Source organism: Thalassophryne amazonica, chromosome 14 (assembly GCF_902500255.1).
Source record: "Thalassophryne amazonica chromosome 14, fThaAma1.1, whole genome shotgun sequence".
Lineage (NCBI taxonomy): Eukaryota > Metazoa > Chordata > Actinopteri > Batrachoidiformes > Batrachoididae > Thalassophryne > Thalassophryne amazonica.
The window spans coordinates 26024690-26047190 of NC_047116.1; the positions used below are offsets into that span (position 1 = coordinate 26024690).

Here is a 22501-nt window from a genome sequence, read left to right on the forward strand (position 1 = left end):
GCTTCAGGTTACATTTGCAATTCCACGCATCAGAAAGGGCACTGCTTATAGATTCATGGGGAATTTGAGATAAAACGTAGACCTTCACCACGCAGGAGGCAAAGCCCAGCATAAAAAGACCTCGGCCTCTTGGGAAGATTGTGTGAAGAACTGTGTTAAACTGAAGTTTGCACTGAGTCATGAAGCGAGGCTGGTACCTTGAAAGAAGGCGAGAGGTAATTCTTAAGGAACCAGAACTTGACGGGGGTTTTGGTATTCCGAAGTACGGACAGCATCATTATTCTGGAAGGCGACACAGAAAAGAGCAAGAGGTGAGGCTCAAAGGATCGAGGCTAAAAGCAATGTGACGTGTGTCGGGCCTGCAAAGTAAGCACGCCAGTGTGTGGAAGTCAGCCCAAAGTGACCCACCTCAAAAAACGCTCGTACAGATGGCCCGAAGCCACAGAAAATATATTTAGAACATCCTCTTTCTTCTTCTCTCCATCATCCTTCTTGGAACCACCACCTGTGATGCTGCAAAAGAGCACCAAATATGTTTAATGTTGAGGGTTTATTTATTTATTTATTTTTTAAGTCACCCATGTTTTTCATATGACAGAAAATCTGAAATAAACCAGTAGCCACCATGCTTTAACACAGCCAGGAGCAAAACCAGCCAGCACAACACCTTCTCAATCTAAATCATGGAGTACTTTGAGGCAAACAGAAGTGTTTTAAATGAAAAAAAATTATGAAGAAAACAACAAGAAGTAAGCCGGGATGTTGAATTCATCAGCAGAAGGCTTTGTTTTCCTTCTGGCACTTGTCTTTAAGGGAGCTATAACATGCAAACAACCTCACAGAAGCCACAATAAAAGTAAAAAAATTAAAAAGGTAAATGAGAGTTAAGGCAGTTCGCAGCTGTATATTTATGTTTACTGCAAATAAGAGCATATGTCAGTCCAGAGAACGGTGCATAAAGTGCTTGGTGGGAAACTTTTTGTGATCCTATGCAAAGCGCACTTGGCTTTGGGCTGGAATTAGGTAGAATGCATTACGGTGGAGTAACACGCATATATTATTTCGATTTTAGAGGTAATAACAATGACTGATCTGACTTTTAAAGCAGGGTTCTCTCCACCTTGATTTACAGTTTGATAATGCAGCGGGAAGACTGCTGGAGCTTTCCAACCACTGATCTAGCTCCTGCAGAACTGTCAGTTTTGTGTTGTAAGGGTCGAAGTAATCTGTAACAAGCAAATCATGTTCCCCTCAATTTAAATTTAAAAACAGGGGTCATTATGGTTTCCTTATATGAAGTCAATTAATTGTAAGCAGAACCTTTAAGTGCTAACCTTTAAAGCGCTTTGAGTGTCTGATGCAGATGAAAAAGTGCTATATAAATGCAGTCCATTTACCATTTAGCCTTATTTGTATTTCTACATGAAGTCCTGTATAGGCCCTGGGGCACATTGGTGCCAGTGCTTGTCCTCAGATTCCATAGATGACAGTCTACAACTCGGTCCAACAGAGGATACTTTCCCAGCCAAGGCCAGCACTCATTTATAGCTGGGTGGACTGAGACAATGCAGATTGAGGATCTTGTCCAAGGTCACAGACAGGTAGCGTGAGCAGGAATTGAACCAAGGTCAGCATATGTATTTATTGCCTTACTTCCCTAATCCATTTTAAATGGGACATACTGTGCAATTTTTTTTTTCAACCGTTTACAATTTAATACACTTAGGGTTTTATGGTAAATGTCTTCAAAATCCCACAACTCCATTTTTGTACAAGTAGAAATTGCAGTGCTGTCAACAAGATTTAGTCTTATTTAGATTTTTGTGACTAATTTCATGGGTACCCACTTCTGGACTTCTGCTTGCCCTGTGAGACATGCTCACCAGGGCCATGGCCAAGACGTCACATGGGTCAGGATCAATCTTGGTCTTTCAAGTGTTTTGAAATAGTACATTTTTTTCCTGAAGTAATGGTTTGGAATTGTTTTTTCAAGCATTTCAAAACAGTATCCACTTCAAGCTACATTGTCCTGGGATAAGAACTAGCCTGTATAGGACTTCTTCAAAGCATTGATTCATTTTCTAAACTCATTTATTGCATCAATAGTTTATCATTTTGAGCAGTTTGAAATACATTATCTGAAATATTTGGTTCAATTATTATTTCCAAACTGCAAAGTGGTTCAACTGGCTTGAAGTTTCAGAAATCTTTCTTTCATTGCCATGTGTGGCAAATTTCAGGAAATATTTAAACCTGAAAGCCACCTCATGCTACACAACAAATAAGATATTTTGCACTCTCTTGACACTCCCATACAATCTTTCAGGGGAAGAGGGGGTGTGGTTAGCAGCATATCAATTCAATTTAAAGTGACAGGCACAAAAACCAGTTGTTTCCCAGAGAAGTAAACACTGGTTTATTTTAGGATGAGCCACCTGTGTCTATGTGGGATTTTGGATAAAAGGTGTTTTAAAGACACATTTTGACCTACTGTAGCTTGCAATTTATATAATTTGATTTCTTTAAGTGGTGCACGAGGTGCATCCAAAAAGTATCCAACCTTTATCCCACGGAGACAAATGCAGCATGCGAGGTGTCATTTGGTGGAGACGTAAAGGGAACCTTCTTGCTCATATGTGAATTTTTTTCTAGTCTGCAGCACACACCATTCAAGAGCACCAAGCCAAAGACTACAGACATGTACTGTGCCTCTGTCAGATTTTCATGACGGAATGACTTGAGACCATCCACAAGTGGAAATAACCAAGTGATTGACAGAATAAGTACTTTGGTCAGGGATGACCATCATGCCACCATGCAAAAACATGCGGAGGACCTGGGGATTAGCACAGGTTTCATTTTAGTGGAGGATTTGGGCATGCAAAGAGAGCAAGCAAAATTCATGCTGAAGCAGCTGACATCAGAGGAGAAGTAACTGCATCTGGAAGTGCTGCAGCTGCTCATTCTACTCAGCTGATCAGTCTTTTCTGGCCAAACACAAAACTCTTGTGATTCTTCACAGTCCCTACTGTCTCTCACACACTTCTCCCAGCAGTTCTGCCATTGATGGAATCATTTCTGGAAGTCTTCTTTGGAATGGTGTCCAGCTGGGCTGTGCCATTCTCCATTAAGGCTTGTCACAATGCAAATAGAGTCCTTTTTCAGAGTCATTTTGAACACCCAAAAGTCAGAAAAAAACCATATCAGAGGAGTAGGAAGTCTGAACGAATTACAGGAGTGATGTGTTTGGCCAGAAAAGCCTGAATGAGCTCTCTGCATGCCCAATTCCTCCATCAAAAGTCCCCACTTCAAGTAATTCCATCATGTTAAAATCCATACGTGTGCACTCTTTGGCTTGGTGATTGCAACTGGCATATACTGCAGATGTGAAAAAATTCACACGTGCGCCAAAAGGTCCCCTTCACCTTTCCACCAAATGACACTTTGAATGTGCTACATTTTCTTCCATGGAATAAAATAATGTTGGATACTTTTTGGGTATGGACGTGTCAAACAAAGTGACTATAATGTCACTATTGCATGGCTAATTGTTCTTTTCTCATGCAGATCTTTACAAGTCTCCATAAGACAATAACTACTATGTGTATGATTTAAAGTTTCCACACCATTTTGAAATGTAACCAACCAGCTATGAACACTTGCAATTATAAATTGACAGATTTGAAATGTATCTTGAATATGTACATTTAAAATACAGTAAACTCTTACAAACAAGTGCACATAGAAAAAATGAGTAATATTTAGAGACAATGAAAAGCATAAGGCAAAAGAAATCATCACACAGTTGCTTTGATTTAAATGCAATGACTCCTGCTACTTAAGATGTCACTTTTGCCAGACATAATTTCCCTGTCCAGACACATAACAATCATACAATCAATATAGCAAAGAACTTACAAAAAATATTTGAGTCAATCTCAGAAAACATATTGAAAAAAACTTCATTTTTAATGACAGCCACATGATTTGATGTTATTCATTTATATTTCATTACTTGCATTATTAATGACATCCAGATAATTTAGTTTTATTAATTCAGATGTTTTCCCTTTTTTAAAATTTCATTACAGATGTAACAGCTTAAAATAATTTTTATTTTGATGTAATACACTTGGAGCTGCATTTTTTTTTTTTTTTTTTTTTATGAAAGATGTTGTGCAAGTCACTATTACATCAACTTAAAAAAATATTATCTTGACTGATAATTAACTAGTGGAATAACAACAAGGATTTTAAGTGGTAACTTTACAGGGATCCTGTGATGATTGCACAATATTTACTAACAGTCACCTGGAAATTGAATCCCGACCACATACATAAAAGTGGCTTTAATTCTGGATGATATACATGTAATGACAAATAAAAAAAATTTGTCTACAAATTTGTCTTAGTGTATAATTACCTACAGTATGTTATTTACACCCCAGTTTGGAAGTACATACAGTAATTTCAAATATCTTAAGAAATGACTGCAAAAACAATAAAATAAAATATTTTGCATAATCAGATTATTTAATAAAATGTCTGATTATTGAACACCACCCAAAACAAACAAAGCCTTCATACAATGAATTTAAAAATACAGACATAAAATCTAGCTTGAACATTTACTAACAGTCTTTGCTAATAATAAGTTGCAGAACCTTTGACAAAAATAAACCTGTAAATGTTTCTCGTAGCCATTTAGATGTTTCTTGCACCTGTTTGCTGGTAGCTTCTGTCATTCTTCCTTTGCTAAGTGTTCAAGCCCTTAGCTTTGCAGGAATCCTTTTTGCAACGGCAGATTCCAGCTCTTTCCAAAGGTTTTCAGAACGATTTAGGTCAGGGCTGGTTTGCAAGTCATTTTAAAATGGTTCAGCTTTTCCTTTTCAACCATTCTTTTGTGCTACTGGATGTGTTCTTTGGGCCATTGTCCTGGTGAAAGACCCAAGACCTTTATCTCAAATCTGTAATCTCCTGATTTTATTGCTTTGATACATTCACAGCCTCCTGTACAGCAAAGCAGCTCCACGTTTTACTGTTTGTGTGGTTCCTTATGGACTTCACTTTGTTAACGAAAACAAAGTGATTAATTTTACTCCACTTAAGAGCTCCACTTTAATTTTATTGGTCAGCAAAACATTATCCCAGAAAGGTTGTGGCTTGTCCATGAAAGTTTTTACAAACATAACTCTTTATCGTTTCCTTCAGTAGTTACTGATCATGTCCTTCATGGCCTGAGCCCATGGAGCCATCTTACCACCACTCCAGATTGCTCCACGTCAGCCTGGAGCTTACTTAGAGGTCTTGCATGATGGGTTTTTTTTTGTTGTTGTTGTCATATATGCAATGACATTCATCAAGTGCTTTTGCAGAATATCTTCTTGGCATCACATCCTGGAAGCACTGTAGCAGTTTTATGACTGTGAATCTTCTTGTTAACATTCCAAACTGTTGAAACTGGGATTTCAAGGTCTTTGCCCAATGCCTTGTAGCCTTGGACATAGCTGCCCCTTTTCTGATGCTTTCAGTCTTTTTATTTCATTTGTATTTTGGCTGAAGAAGTCATTTAAAATCATCAAGCAGGTGCCAATAACTGTGCCCAGGATATATATATTTTTATTTCAATATGTGAAAGATTTTTTGTTGTTCAGTAACTGGATATTTTGTTAAAACTGAATTAGTTGTTTTGGATTTGTATTTCTGAACACTCATAATTACGTACTTGAAAAAAGCAGACAATGGTAATTTTGGCAAGGAGTCTACAGATGAGATTTACTGATGAGCAAAAATAACCAATCATGAGTTTTTACAGTTAGAATATCAAATGTACTAAGCAACAAGAAAACATTGACCTCCATTTGTGAAATAGCCCAAGACCCTACTCATATTCATCTTCATTTCATCAAGACATTTCCAGCCATTCCTTCTTTGTAGTACATAAAATTAGCCATAACAAGCAATATAACGAAATACTGAAATACCTCGGCCATATGAGCACTGTCTTCTTTATAATTTGCTGTTGTTTAATTGGTATGCCAGTGCAAACTATATAATCAGTCATTCATTGTTATTTACATTAATTGTTAAGATCCTTTTGTCTTATCTCTTACAGACATAAAGACATGGATGACCTCTAATTTCCTGCTTTTAAACTCATAAAACTGAAGTTATTGTACTTGGCCCCACAAATCTTAGAAACATGGTGTCTAACCAGATCCTTACTCTGGATGGCATTACTCTAACCTCTAGTAATACTGTGAGAAATCTTGGAGTCATTTTTGATCAGGATATGTCATTCAATGCGCATATTAAACAAATATGTAGGACTGCTTTTTTGCATTTACGCAATATCTCTAAAATTAGAAAGGTCTTGTCTCAGAGTGATGCTGAAAAACTAATTCATGCATTTATTTCCTCTAGGCTGGACTATTGTAATTCATTATTATCAGGTTGTCCTAAAAGTTCCCTGAAAAGCCTTCAGTTAATTCAAAATGCTGCAGCTAGAGTACTAACGGGGACTAGAAGGAGAGAGCATATCTCACCCATATTGGCCTCTCTCATTGGCTTCCTGTTAATTCTAGAATAGAATTTAAAATTCTTCTTCTTACTTATAGGTTTTGAATAATCAGGTCCCATCTTATCTTAGGGAACCTCATAGTACCATATCACCCCAATAGAGCGCTTCGCTCTCAGACTGCAGGCTTACTTGTAGTTCCTAGGGTTTGTAAGAGTAGAATGGGAGGCAGAGCCTTCAACTTTCAGGCTCCTCTCCTCTGGAACCAGCTCCCAATTCAGATCAGGGAGACAGACACCCTCTCTACTTTTAAGATTAGACTTAAAACTTTCCTTTTTGCTAAAGCTTATAGTTAGGGCTGGATCAGGTGACCCTGAACCATCCCTTAGTTATGCTGCTATAGACTTAGACTGCTGGGGGGTTCCCATGATGCACTGAGTGTTTTTCTCTTTTTGCTCTGTATGCACCACTCTGCATTTAATCATTAGTGATTGATCTCTGCTCCCCTCCACAGCATGTCTTTTTCCTGGTTCTCTCCCTCAGCCCCACCAGTCTCAGCAGAAGACTGCCCCTCCCTGAGCCTGGTTCTGCTGGAGGTTTCTTCCTGTTAAAAGGGAGTTTTTCCTTCCCACTGTTGCAAGGGTTTGCTCACAGGGGGTCATTTTGACCGTTGGGGTTTTACGTAATTATTGTATGGCCTTGCCTTACAATATAAAGCACCTTGGGGCAACTGTTTGTTGTGATTTGGCGCTATATAAATAAAATTGATTGATTGATTGATTATGTACAATTTGTACATGGTCAGTCAAGCCCCTCTATTTTGTCAAGTGATGCTTTCACAAGGACCACAATAGAAATACACATCTATGCTTTATTCTGTTATCCATGTATCATTGATATATTCACCTCTGTACGTTTATATTGATGTTGCAGAATAAACTTAATCAATCATAAACAACATTTGCAGTAGGATGTACGTGTGTGCACACCTGAGCTTTTGCAAAGAGCGGAAGTTACCTTTGATCACGTGTGATCAAACGACCACATCTCGCTGATGTCTGCGAGATGTCTTGTAAAAAGAGATGTCTTGTAAATGACTACAGAGGTGTTATCGGGTTACAAAACAGCATTTTCAGGTTTAGAAGTGTTTATATTTCGTTAGCTTTTACATAATACTTGAGAAACGTGTTATAGTTACACAGAAATGCAGTGGTTTGGGAGTGGGTTTCACCATGTTGAATTAGCAGCCAGAGAGAGATCAGTCAGTGACAACATGGTGCCACTCTACTCTGAATGGCTGTCACCCCCACATGCCCCCCTCCTAATAAAACAAAAAACACAGCTTTGTATGATAGGAAACAGAATGAGACCTTTTGACCTCTTAAAACAGGTCAAGGTTAGTCATCTTTGAACTTGTCCAAGGTCTGTGTGCCAAGAATGCTCCCTATGAATTTGAAGACCCTGGCGGTAATAGGACTCAAGTTATGCTGAGCACAGACAGACAAACGGATGCAAAACCTTTGCAACACCCGATGGCCATATTTTGATGGCCTCAGGTAAAAATGATGATGAAAGCCCCAAAAGTACTCAAAATTAGTAACACACTTAGTAATAAAATGGTGGTGTGGTTCTGCCACCCCCCCCCTTTGTGGGCCCATGCCGGCACTCTATGCGCTTCCCTTGGGTATGGGGTTACTTTCTGCGCCTTCATGGGGGAGGTGCGTTCCAGTGCCACCGGGCCATTCACCTGGTGGTTCATCGTGCTGCCCCAGTGGCTCTGGTGGCCCCTATGCCCTTCTGCTGCCCTTTTTCTCCTGGGGCCCTGCATCCTGGACCCATTTCCATCGTTGCACGTGCCCGGCCGTATGGCTTCTGACGCGCCAGAGTGGTTCACGTCATATGGTAAGGATCTGTACCTTTGTCTTGGCCCAACACACCAGCCACAGTAGTGATTGGATATTTAGCTGTGATCTGGGTCTCTATGCGTGGATGGTTATGTGTTTGTGGACGTCACCACAATTCGGTTTTGGGTGCTCTCAAGGGGACTCTGGTGTCCTAGATTAAGGTATGGATGCTCACTAATTAGACAACAGACTGTTGCTGTCACTGTTTGTTCATGTGTGGTTGTTTGTCCTGGTATGTTGTATGGTTGGGGCCCCGTCTCCTTGGTGTCTCACTTCTCATCACTTCACAGTTATTGCCTTCGCCCCTTGTCTTTCGTTCTTGTCTGTCCTTGTGTTGTTTTGGTAGTCGGCCCTTCCTGATAGAAGTTGTCGGTTGGCTTTGAGTAGGATGATGTAGGCTGATCGGGAAGGGCGGATGTGGGTCACACACGCACACCACGTTCACTCACGTACTACATACCTTCTGTTTTGCAAGAATAAATTGCATATATGTGAATTAATGTACATAAATGGTTCTGCCAGAGTGGCATTTACGTTACTATATATGCAGATGGGGAGAAAAAAAAATGTAACCAAGCAAGCAAGCAAAAGATGAACAGAAAAGAAGATGCTGGACCTCTAAAAATCAAAACTACAAAAACAGCTCTGTACACATATTCTATGTGTGCCGTGCTGTTTATCTGATTCAAACAGACTGGGGGCACATGGCACAAAAACGAACAATCTTGGCACAAACATTACACAGCACTGATGGATTGCTAGTGACAATTCCACTGCACCTTTCCAACAACTGTGGTGCACTGGGAGCCACCAAAACAGCAAACTGGCAAAGCAAAGAAAACTCACTGTGGCTTAGGAAATAATGAACCAGTGCTACGTGACTTCAATTCTTTGCCATTTCAAAACTGTTCAGATTTACTATTATATTTAGTCCATTTATCCACTAAAACAGATTTATGCTTACTGTAGTTTATTGTGGGCAAGTAGAAGTCAGTCTACTGTACACGCATGTCTTCAAAAACGTAAATTCATATTTACTGTAACTCACCTCACTGACTGAGATTGTTCATGGGTGACTACGGGCACTTATTATGTCCTTTGATCATATTGTATGAAAACAGAAAAAAGGGGAAATTTCACACTTTTATAGTTATCTTTACAATGAAAGTGTGTTAAGAAATTTGTTCTAGTAGTCTATGATGACTTTTTCACCTTTTTTCAGCATCATTATATGCAAATATTGCCATTTTGTGCTTGTCCCACACCCAGACTTTTGATCTTCAATGATAAAAATGAATGGTAAAGAAACGTTTTTTCTAATGTTTTCAAATTTTTTAAAATAAAATAAATAAATAAAAATTTAATAAAAATCTTACAAATTTAATATGCTTTTTAAAGCTTTATCTACTTCAGGCATTATTCGATATGGATACCTGCAAGTGTTTGTATTTAGTGGCCACAAATAAGCCTGTATACTTTTTTCTTTTTGCAGCACATCACATGGTATTTAGAAGTTCATTTATAATTCATGTATTTTAATTATGTGCTGAATAAACTCACACAATGGCACAATCTGAAGGACACACAGCAATGCACTTCTAAAAACATACCCCAACCGCTATGAAAGAGCAGTGGTTCATCAAGCAACGCAAATTTGGCAGACAGAAATCAGCACTGCTGCTGGAGGACAGACATGTCTGCAGTGAAACTGTGTGTCCTTGTCTGTTAGCATGCTGGTGAGGGGAGGACTGCCTCTCCCCCACTCAGTCACAAGCACAGCTTCAGCCCCCAAGGCAGCATGAAAAGAGGGAGACGCTGTTTGTGTGCATGTGTCTATGTGTCTGTGTGTGCACGAGTCGTCCCTCTGTGTCCTCTAAAACTAACACAAACACACATTAAAGTGTGACTATCCACCCAGGAGCATCCACATTATACAAACTCAATGCTGGGCCAAGATGCTAACAGTTGTTCGTCATCTGGTTCACAAAACAATGTGCTCTAGTTGAGCAAATTGGTTTGTGGGGCGTCACCACATCGCTGTGGGGTCTCAAGATACCGACTGTGTGCCATGACTAAGCACGTCTTCAGGATAGGACTCTTGGATTACAGTGGGGACAGATAAGCTTTAGATAGTCTAGTTAGAGCTCTACTTGTGCTTGCATTACCAAGCAGATCAAAAGAACGATATGCATACAGCAAACAAAAAATTATGGATCAAAACAGTAACGTTCACGCACACAACTCCTCCTACTAGTCACCCTTATAAAGGTCTCCATCTGTATTAATGTGAGTCTTTCACACCTTCCAGCAGAAGTGCAGTTTCTCAACTATACCCTTAAAAAAAGCACTGCCTTAGATTGTTGCTTGGCAACCACCGAGACAGACAACTGGTCCATCCCCACCTGATAAAAGCCCAGATCCACAGGAATCTGGCAACTGATACAGTCCTTGTAACTAGTCCGCTCAGTGCCTGTGGCCAGTGGTTTGATCTCTTGGGCAGCTGTCAATCACTGAGTGAAGCTGGGAAAAAAGTTTCCCTCACCAAGATATCACTCACCGAGTATAGACTGAGACGATAGACAGGACATACAAAGAGTGTGTAAGGGTGGAAATATACTTGCTTTTAACTACATATCTGTGTATACATGATGGTTGCCTCGTATTCTGCGCATCAGTTTAGTGGCTTGGTTGTGTTGAACTTAATGATGATTAGCATCAACAAACACTGGTAGAAAGTTTTGAAGACAAGTTGTTTGACCAAGTCCGCAATTACCCTCATTGATATGATGAGTCATTACCGTTGCTCAGTGGAAAATAGGGGTGCACAATATGTTCAGTAGACTGTATAAATGATATAAATTTGACCTGTGGTAGAGATTTGGACTCCACCGACCAATCGCGATAAAGGTTGTTGATGCAAGCACAGAGACCACTGAGCAGGAGGAGCTGGTTAGAAAACAACGGTGCGCACTTCAAGCTCTATACAAAGTTTTTAAAATTCTGTTAATAAGCCTACTTAAACGTGAATTATTAATAACACTATGTAACAAATTTTTATTTTTGTTTTGTTCCTGGGTACACAGTGTTTTCCTAACCTGTTATGCCTTAAATAAATAGAAAATAGCTGTTATTCCACAGAAACTTTGCTTCTGTGATCAGGACAATGATATTTTGAAATTTGTCTGTTTTCAAGAATAGTCTCGATTCGCCTTCACTACTACTGAGTAGTCTTCTAGAATATTCTTTAACTGCTAGAACTGTCCAGAATTTTCTAGAAGTTTCCAGAATTATCTAGAAATTTCAAGAAACTTTTAGAACTTTCTAGAACGTTAAAAAAATATCAAAGTTTGTGCTGAATGTAGTCATTTTTCCATAGACTTTAGACATAAGCAGTTGAAATATAACACTTAGAAGCCAGGAACAAAAATTGTGTTACATAGTGTAATTTCCGCAATGTTTAATAGTGAATTTTATGGTCATATTTGGTGCACATAGTTGCAGAAAGCCACAGCAAAAAAGTCTCATTTCTTCATTCATCTCCATCTTGGGGCAGGAGAAGTACAGAAAAAAAAAAAAAAAACACACCTTCTCCTTTATCACTGGTGGAAATGCACAACTTAAACCAAACGTCTCCATGGACTTTCTGGACAAAATGCCATGACAGGCAGACAAAAGTATGAACACTGCCTCCAGCTGGATAGAAGCAAGAATGACAAAGTGCGGGGTCATTCCAATGTCCAAAATTACATGTCCAACACCAGTCAGAGAGGTCTTGTTTTGGATAGGAATTGTTTTTCTGAGTTGCACAAATAGAATTTGTGTGCCATCTTATTGCATTTACATAGTTGTATAAAAAAAGCACCTGAAGCATTGCCTGCATTTTAATGCAGATAGTTGTATCTGTTTTTTTATTTTTGCTACATTTGTTCATGTTTTTGAAATTTACAATTTATATTTGCATTCTAAGTTATAAAATGGTGTTTTTGTTCATTTGCACTATTTTGCACCATAGAGTTTTGAGTTTTAAGATCTGCACAATAAATGTTAGCAAAATTACATTATATCTGTTTTTGTTTTTTTTGTTTTTATTAATCAATTTAGCTTTGCCAAGGGACTATATAACCCATTCAGAAACACTTCCATTATAATTTTTACACTTACATTTATGTCGTGATATATACCATTACAGTGAAGGGATTCAATTGATGAATTTTAGGTCATATCACCCAGCCTTAGTGGAAAATATGCTTGTCGCAACAGCTGGCAAGAGATCAGTAAAATTTTACAACTCTGAAAACAATGTGGAATTTTGATACCTTTCAGAATACTCTGGTGTGCCATCTGTTGGAATCTTCTAGTAACACACGTAGTTCATGTTCATGATGCAGCTGGTTGTCTACGTAAAAGCATGGTTTAAAAGCAAGTATATTTCCACCTCACGTATGTGTTAGCCTCATAATGTGCTTGTTGACAGGGGTGAGATCTGTCACCACTGGAAGGAGCTCCCTCGATACATTAGCTTTAGGAGCAACTAAGCCAAAAGTAGGCAGATCCACCCACAAAGATCTAGCCACTTTCAGGTCTGCAAATCTCAAGAGGGCATTTCCACCGCAGTACTAAGCTTTACAAGGTCTCACAACAGCAGAAGAAGATTGTCACTGTTACTGGAACATTATGATGTTCCAGGAACTGGCTCAAGTTTGGACATGGGCACTGCTGAGCAGTGGATGACCTCTCAGTACTGCAATATTCACTATTCTCCAGACAGGGCCCTTGGTGCACTCCAATGGTTTCTTCTTTTCAATGTAAGACAATCCAAATGTGTGCCTTCCTCTCATGGAAGGTCGCAGCAGAATTAGTCTCACAAGTAACACAATACATCCTTTCCAGTGTCAAGCTTAGTGAGGCATTTTGACAGTAGCTGGAGAGCGAATCCTGTCACTAACCTCTAAAAAAGGAGTGACAGCATCTACAAGCTGCTGGACCACCGACAGTCCCGGGTGCATTTTAGCAATGTGTTCAGGAGTTACGTTCTGAGGCTCTGATGCGCTGTATGTTGAACACATATTAATTAACAACCAAACTTTGCTCTCACCTCCCAGCCTTTAGAAAAACTCCATCACAGTGGCATCAAGAGATCATCTCATATCCAGGAGTCATTGATAAATTTTGTTTGAAAATCTTTCAAAAGAGTGCGTTTGTCCATTCAGCATTCTAGGGTTTGTGTTTTTATTATTCTTTAACAGATGTTTGATTTTCCTAATTTTCAGCAGACTTACTTCATTTACTAATCCTTATGACAAATCTTGAAATCAAAAAGAGAACAATCCCTTTACCAATATTGTCCATTCTCCAATAAAAAAAGGGAAAGTGGCTCTGATGAGTCATCTGGACGTGATGGGCAGAAGTATGTGTTTGCATCATACAAAGTATATCTTGACATAAGGACTGCTCTTCAGAAGCAGAAAACTGATTGAAAGTGGCTAAAAGGTCTGCACTCAGAGATTGTCCTCATTTTATACTGTACCCTAGTTAAATTCTCTGCAAACTTTCACTTAAAAATACAAAAGCACTTTAACACCATCTGTAGTTTAAATTATAGTGACTAGAATATGGTCACATTTTTCTTTTTAAAAACTGACATCCATAATTGAACTTGACATCTCAGCCCGTATTAAGCATTCTCAAAGACAGCCCATCCCATAACATAAAATCTAAGACCTATTAACATTGTGTATAATTTGTCAATCATGTTAGCATGACAGTTCGAGCAAGCCAGAAATACAAGTTAAAAGGAAAAAAGTCAGGAAAACCTTTCTGACATTTCACCCACACAACAGGAGACATTTAAAAGAAAACAAAATTAAAATAATACAAAAGAGGTTGACAGTTTATTATCTCAACCAAAACAAACAGAGGAGGGTGGGGTTTAAGTTGTTGCCCGTCTTGTCTGTGGATGTAAAAAAAAAATTCAAGTGCTTTATCAATGATGATAAATTTTGTGGGCCAATGAAGAATTGTGCAAATGTTGAGCAAATCTGTCTCAACTTTCAGATTTTTTTTAAGCATTTTCATTTTATGACATCACAAAGATATGGTAGGGATAAAAGTCAGAATTTTGAGTGTCCTCTCTCAATTGGTGCAGTACTTCCACTATCCAGTGGATTTATATTCTCTGAGTAAACCTTGTAGCTGTATATTAGGGCAGGGACAATGCACTTATCTCCTGATTTGATACATACTGCACTTCTAAGAAATGTGCATCTACAAGTACAGCAATTTGATATTACAATATGTTGTGATTTTGATTATTTTTCATAAAACTAGACCATAGGGAAGCCTTCTAGAGACTGTATAATTAGTCATATTTACAAAAACAATGCCCGTCATATTTTTGAGTCCTCTGCCCCACTTCTGTGGAGAACTGTGCTGCATATTTGGTATGTAAATAAATACTTTTTGAAGTACACAGATTCATGCCAATGCATCTTTCACAACAGGAAACTTGACTGCATAAAGACTGGTAAAATTATTATTTTTTTGCCTGCAATAGAAATGGGCAACTTTCTACTTTTGAACTCTGATAAGACTGAAATGATGGTTCTTGGTCCAGCAAGACATCGGCATCAATTTGATCAGCTGGTGCTTAGCTTAGGTTCATGTGTTATACATCATACTGACAAAGTGAGGAACCTTGGGGTAATCTTTGATCCTACGTTGTCCTTTGACCTCCACATTAGGGACATTACGAGGACTGTTTTCTTTCATCTGAGAAATATAGCAAAGATTCGCCCCATCCTGTCTATGGCTGATGCTGAGACTCTGATTCATGCGTTTGTCTCTTCTAGATTGGATTATTGTAATGCTTTATTTTCTGGCCTACCGCAGTCTAGCATTCGAGGACTTCAGTTGGTACAGAATGCTGCTAGCAGACTTTTGACACAAAGTAGAAGGTTTGACCACATTACTCCCATTCTGGCATCCCTTCATTGGCTACCGGTTTCTGCCAGATCGGATTTTAAAGTTTTATTGTTGGTTTATAAAATTGTTCATGGACTGACACCTTCCTACCTGGCGGACTTGGTTAAGCCCTACGTACCTGCGAGGCCTTTGCGTTCGCAGGGCGCAGGGCTTCTGTGTGTTCCGAGGATGAACAAGTCTGTGGGGTATAGAGCCTTCTCCTACCGTGGTCCGGCTCTTTGGAACGATCTACCTGCTGTTATTCGGCAGTCTGACACGGTGGAGATTTTTAAATCAAGACTGAAGACCCACTTTTTTAGACTGTCTTATTAATTTTTTAATCTGTTTGTGTTTGCTTTGTAATTTCTTTTTATTCTACTGTGTTTTATCTTTTTACTGTGCTTTTCTTGCTTTTAATTTTGATCTTAGATTATTGTTGGTGTGAATTATGTGAAGCGCCTTGGGGCGACTGTCATGATTTGGCGCTACATAAATTAATAAATTGAAATTGCAATGTCTGTTTAACTGCTATAACAGTGTCCGGTACAGCTCTTCAGGCAGACAAACTCTTCTTGCTATCTTGATAAAAGATTTTTCCATGCTTGATGTGCAAATTGGAGGGAGAGTTAATCTCAATCATTTTACATAAAATTAACTATTCACCCATAATACTTGATTTTTGCACGCTTTGGCTGCCATGTCTTAAAAATACATATTCCATGCTAAACTTGATATCTGTGGAAATTTCTCACAGTCCACCATTATCATTTTTTCCCCCCTTTCTGTGTCTGTTTGAAATGGAGTTTAGATCACAGAATACTCAGATTACGGCTCCAAATACATTACCCTTAAGCAGCACAATATTATTTCCACTTCTTCTACAAGCAATTAAATTTGAATTATATAAATTCTAGACTTTGAAGATCAGTTCTCATATCATAAAACATCGGGATACCTTGAGTATCAATTTATGCCTCAACTATTGTATATGTATGGATGTATGTATATAATATACATGTACAGTATTCTATGCGACCAAAGTATGAATACCTATAGGTCTATAAATATGTACATACTGTATAGTTTATTTTTGTGACCAGTGGCTGTGTTTAAATCAGCAAACAAAATAGCAGTTTACACTGTGTTTCAAGAAATAATATATCAAATGCAACTCTTATTCATTAAAAAAAAAAACATGAAAAAAAGGTTAACTCAAAAATAAGCAGTGCATGCTTAGCGAGTATGTTTAAGATGTTTTAGATGCCAAATGATATTCAGCAACAACTGCCTACCTTTTCTCAAAAGTGCTCCAAACACTTCACACAGCAAGCATTAATTGAGAGGGGATCACACAGAACGTGTTGGGCAAAACACACAAATGCGCGCACTCACGTACACACACACACAAACACACATACCTACAGAAGCACATATTTTTTGCGAGACTAGATCTTACAGCATAGTATTGCAGTCTGGATCCAGGGGATGAATGCATTCTCCTGATGTGTAATTGACAACAGATAGGCACTGATCAATGAGCTAACAGCTGTGACTGTCTAGCAGCTTCTTTTTTTTAACTTGCTAATACCAACCACATATAAACCCCATAATATATGAGAACAGCTTACAAACCTTGATATAGAGTCCCATATGCCTTTGCTTTCACTGGTTTCACTTAAAAGATCTTCATTGATCTTGTCTGCTTTCTTCTGAACCTATAATGAGAAAGCAGGAACAAGGCATTGATTTTCTGACCAGTTTCAGTGTGGACGCTTACAGCTTTCTCAATTTGTCACCTGTGAATGTAATGCTCATTACAGGAAACCACCAAACAACATTCTAGCCCAAGCTGAACAATGTCCGACACACAGTATCTGACAATAATGACACTAATAACAACAACAATGAACTCACTCTGACTTTGATGATCTTACTGTGAAAACTGTTGAGGACAACAATGACGTCGCCAGAATCTGAAGGGGAATCGGTTCCGTCATGCCTAAAACATAAAAAAAATATTTAGTCTAACAATCTGTAGGCCTGTCAGAAGTGTTATTGCTGTTAGTTGCACTAGTAGTTTTGTGCGACAAATTTCTTGTAGACTGTATTTTTTATGTTGACCGTTTTCAATTTGTTGTGGCAGCCAGAACAGATGGTCACCCAACTCACCTGGGTCCACTATTAGTGGACTTTGCCCTTGTGAAGTACCTTGAAATAACCTGCGTTGTGATTCCGCACTAAACAAATAAATTAAAACTGGATTGACAGTTAAATGTAGTACAATTTTAAAAGTAATATTGCAAAATTTTATAAATTTCCTCTACCACAAAGTCTAGATTTTTTGAAGGGTTTTTACCCCCCCCCCGTTAAATAATTTTATTTAAACTGAGGAAATTAAAATAGAACAACCCACTAAATCTGTTGATCATAATTTGGATTTAGAAATGTTATTTCTGGCAATAACTCAAAACCAACGAACAACAAGATACAGTCTCCAGAACACTCCATTTACAACATTTTAGATATAAAAATTCTTAATTTTTTTTTTTTGCTTGAGCTTCCACTTATTTTTACATGAAATTTGGCAAAGACATAATGTTCTCTATGCAAACTATAAAAACCTGAAGGATTAGCACAAACACTGCCAATCTATCTTTTCTTTTGTCTGTAATTCAGATGGGTTGGAGCAAACCATTAAAATTTACATTGTATAGGTTAATCTGAAACCTTGCTGCAATGAATAGTCTTAAAATCACACAGTTACTATGACAGACCAAAAAAAGGGAAGGTGCAATCTGAGTGTGCACAGCACTGCTGCTGCTGTATTGAATTATATCCAATAAGTAGCAGAGGGGCGCAGTCAGAATTCGAATTTTTGTGACACCATAAAGTAAAATGTTAAGTAATTCAATAAAAAGAAAACCAATGTCAAGATGTTGATGAAACTGGAGAGAGAGAGAGAGAGAGAGAGGGAGAGAGAGACAAAAGATTAGATTTAGATTAGACAGAACTTTATTAATCCCTTGGGAAGACTCCCTCGGGGAAATTGAGGTTCCAGCAGCACTGGACAGTAGCACACAGAGTAAGAAGCACACAGAGTATTAACAGTAGATGTAAGAAACAATTGTTGAAAAGGAAACATTTAGAGGATCATTTAAATATTTACCAAAATTTGCTAACTCTTCCTTAATCCAAGAACAGGCTTTTCATTTGAATTTTATCATGATAAAACAAAAAAACAAGTCTTTCTTTCAGGGGCACAAATATGAATATATAGTCAACAAGCAACAACACCCCTTCCCTGGCACCCACTTCTAACAAACCAGTGGAAAATAAACAAGTGACAAATAGAACCAATGAATACATCAGTAAATAAACATAAATTAATATTTTTTTAAAAAAGGTGTGGGAGGAGAGAAAAAAGTAATTTAAAAAACAAGTTCTCTTATGCTGGGCACATAAAAGGGCTAAGAGTTGTTGTCATCTCCTAGCATTTCTGTAAACCACCTAAGCGACAGTCAGCTTTGGCTGTAGTTTGAAGTTTGTCCGTCCTTATTGGTGCCCCTTACAAGCCTGGGCCCCAAGGAACTGCCTTCCTTGCCTGCTGGCAAGCAGTGCCTCTGGCTGTACTCTGAGTGTCTCTTCTATGTTTTAGGCATGACTCTGGTGCATGAACAAAGGAAATCACGCAGGCTGCACGGACGAAGAAGAAAACTACGCTAATGGACTGACAATAAGACACTCACAACACACTCAAGAGTGGATGCTGGGATAAGTGCCAGGCTCCCACTCCAACCACATTCATTACCCTGCATGGTCATGAAGAATCACCTTCCTGTTATTTTATCCATCACGACTTCCCCTCCATGCTGTATATACTACGGTATTGATTGCATAACGCTTGCCTTTCAATGTAATTGTTTTAAGACTGATTTGCCCAGTGGACAACGTGTGGTGGCAGGCAGGATCTGTAGCGAAACACCAGCAACTGGACTTCAGCTAAAGATGGGCTATAGGCTGCTGTGCAGCGCAAACCATTACAGCTGTCAGTGCTTACTAAAAGGTAGAAAACTAACCCTATCACTATGATAAATGCCCCTCCTTAGTGGCCAAAAGGTGCCCCCTGACACACACACACACACACACACACACACACACAGACACAGTGTTTCTTGCGTTGTGCTGTCTGCGCTGTGACCAGTGTGCCTCAGCCTTTAGGGCTCATGTTAGAAAGCACCAGAGATCAATCTGTAGCTGTGCTCAGAGGAGAGTAGAGTCGCCATCTCATTCATCGCTGTCAAGACAAGAACAAGGCAGAGTAGAACCACAGGGTGCAAGAGGCAAATGCAGGTTTTGGGACTGGGAGCACAGACAGTCCCACTAGCCTCCAATTGGCCACCTAACCAGAGCACAGTGCTGCTAACAGCAAGAATAATGACACTGCCAAGGTGAAAAATGACATCACAGCTTAGCTTCACCTGGAGGATTGGGGAATAAATCTTGGTTGTCTGATATGATTTCAGAGGAACCGAGGGCTGCATGTGTCTTAAATCTTATGTGAGGATGGCCAGAGAGGACGATATAATTCGAGAAGATTTACATGCAGAAATCACAAACAAACAGGATTTGTGGTATTAAAAACACAAGAGTTCCAAAGAATTAAAGGGATCGTGTTCTATACATTTCCAACATTATAGGCGATTTGTAGATTTTTAAAAGCAATCTACCCCATAAACAATGAAATGATGCATCCTTTAAAAAAATCTAATTTCAGATTAGCTAAGAAGTTGTGTCACTCAGAGAAGGCAGGAGTGTAGATAAGGATGTCCAGAACACGTCACAGACAAAAGGGCAGTTATCAGGGCTGCATGAAAATAACTTCAAAGTGATGTACATCCATGAGAAAAGGGATCACTAAGGCATGTGTCGCATATACAAATGTTCACAGTGCAGCAGAACAGGAAAAAAAATATAACGCAATGCTAAAATACCCTCAGCCGTATGAGCAATGTGTTCTTTATAATTTGCAGTTCTTTAATTATTAAGATCGTATTGTCTTACGCATAATTTGTACATGTTCAATAAAGTCCCGCAATCAATCAATCAAACAAAAACAATACGTATTTACATTTTAATGGCGTCTGCAGGAGGCTGTGTGTGTGTGTGTGTATGTGTGTGTGTGTGTGTGTGTGTGTGTACACATGAGCTTTTGACAAGAGCGGAAGTTGTGCAAATCAAGTAATATTTGTAGATCACCCTGTGTGCATTTTCAGGCATTAAGGAGACAAATTTAACCCCATAGAAAGTTAGCTTTGAGTTAGCGTGCACACTAACGTCCACAAAAGGTCTTGTAAATGACTCCAGAGGTGTAATCAGGTTACAGAAACAGCGTTTTCAGCTTTAGAAGTGTTTATTTCTCACTAGCTTTTACATAATATATGACAAAGACATTATATTTACACACAAACGAAACAAAGTTTTGCAGCTAGCTACAAGCCTATGACGTCATCTTGCTAACATCTGCAAAATAATAAATTCAGAGGTGTTATTAGGTTCCAAAAACAGTGTTTTCATTTTTAGAAGTGTTTATTTCTCACTAGCTTTTACATAATATATGACAAACATGTATATAAACACACAAAATGAAGCGGTTTTGGAGAGAGCAGTCACTGACATCATGGTGCAGCTGTATTCTGATTGGCTGTCACCCCTGCCACTCAAAAACAAACTGAACAGATTGAAACAGATTTAATACAACTCTCTGCAAAACAAAAACTCTGCTGTAATTTTCAGTGAAGTAAATTATTGTTCGTGTTGTCAACACTGAAAAATGGCCGCGCCTCCTGCAGTCACCTTCAGTCTGCCGCTGCACATGACAGGAATTCTGCTATGAAGACTGGGATGATGGTTTTCCTACAGTTAATACGTGAACATAGTATTGCTTGATAATTGTGCAATCTAACATCCAAGTTAAAATTGCTCCAAAAAAATACATGCAACTTAAAATTAATGTGAAGAAAATGCAGCAACTGCTTCTTTAGTGAAGATGCATCAAACTAACTAAAGCAAAATGCAGCTTCTATGTGTCTAGGGAAATTAGGCAACCCTAGAACCCTCTGTCTACCTCCCTGCAGCCTTTGACACCTAACGCCATTCTAACTAAACCAGATATTATGCTGCAAATATCCCACAGCTTGAGGTGAATGGCATGGCTAGTGACCAGATGAATCATTCCTCCACTCCGTCTTCTCTCTAATAGCTCCGCTCTCCTCCTACCTGTCTCCCTGGCGCTTCTGTGCTGAGCAGAACTCCCTTCACTCATCAAAACCTTGAGCTGCTATAGTGTCAGCAGCTCCCAATGTTACCATAGTGATGGTTTTCATAGCTACTGGTATAGAATAAAGAGGTAGCCAAAACCATCCCTGCTGCTGAGCTGGTATAACGTAGTGCGATAAAATTTTGAACATACTGATCAGTGATAGCACAGGGAATAAGAAAGAGGCAAAAAAAACAAAACAAAACAAAACATCCAGGTCAGTGCCAAATACTTACGAAACAATTTGATAGATATCATCCGATCGCCCTTTACGTAATCTCAGTATCCAGGCACCAGGATTTGCTTTCAGCTGGAAGTATCCCTGTTGTGGTTAAAACAAGGTGTGTCAAGACATGTTTCATAGACGTAAACTGACAATCAGTTTAAAATCTTTTTCTAGCATGTTGTCATGTACATCTGCCTAACAAAATGGAAATAAGACTCTTGGTAAGGCAAATATGGAACATAACATTAAGGGCTGCTGACCAGGTTAGCCATGACAATAGTGTCATACATGAGGGGGTCTCGACTCATCCCCGAGGTGAACTGTAGTCCACGTGGTGGCTGGCCAGTTGACAGGTCAAAGCAGTGGCCCTCCAGCAACAGATGCTCCAGCTCATACTCTGCTGTCACAACCCCACTCACCTGGAGCAACACATAAAATTTTTTTTATATATATATATAATTACCAGATGGCAACTCTTCTTTCCTGGTTTATTTATATTTCACAGTACAGGAGAATCTCTTAATTGGTTCTTAAACCAAAACCAATTTTCCCATAAGAAAACAATGTAAAATGGATTA

At 38.8% G+C, this 22501-nt stretch overlaps 1 protein-coding gene and 1 long non-coding RNA gene across 3 annotated transcripts in view; one reads left to right on the plus strand and one right to left on the minus strand.

The window, feature by feature from the left end:
- Positions 1-22501, minus strand: part of uggt2 (UDP-glucose glycoprotein glucosyltransferase 2) — an 87852-nt gene that overhangs the window by 7964 nt on the left and 57387 nt on the right. The window contains exons 29-35 of one of the 2 annotated variants that reach the window (XM_034186305.1): positions 22184-22342; positions 21934-22019; positions 17296-17380; positions 17014-17096; positions 16674-16697; positions 409-513; positions 198-282 (exon numbers count right to left, since the gene is read on the minus strand). In XM_034186305.1, the coding sequence (XP_034042196.1) occupies positions 198-282; positions 409-513; positions 16674-16697; positions 17014-17096; positions 17296-17380; positions 21934-22019; positions 22184-22342 (627 nt within the window). The remainder of the gene's footprint in view (positions 1-197; positions 283-408; positions 514-16673; positions 16698-17013; positions 17097-17295; positions 17381-21933; positions 22020-22183; positions 22343-22501) is intronic. The other variant, XM_034186306.1, reaches the window with a different exon arrangement.
- Positions 3205-16653, plus strand: LOC117524506. Its single transcript, XR_004564784.1, has 3 exons — positions 3205-3386; positions 10551-10553; positions 16642-16653. It is a non-coding gene; the product is annotated as an uncharacterized LOC117524506 (long non-coding RNA).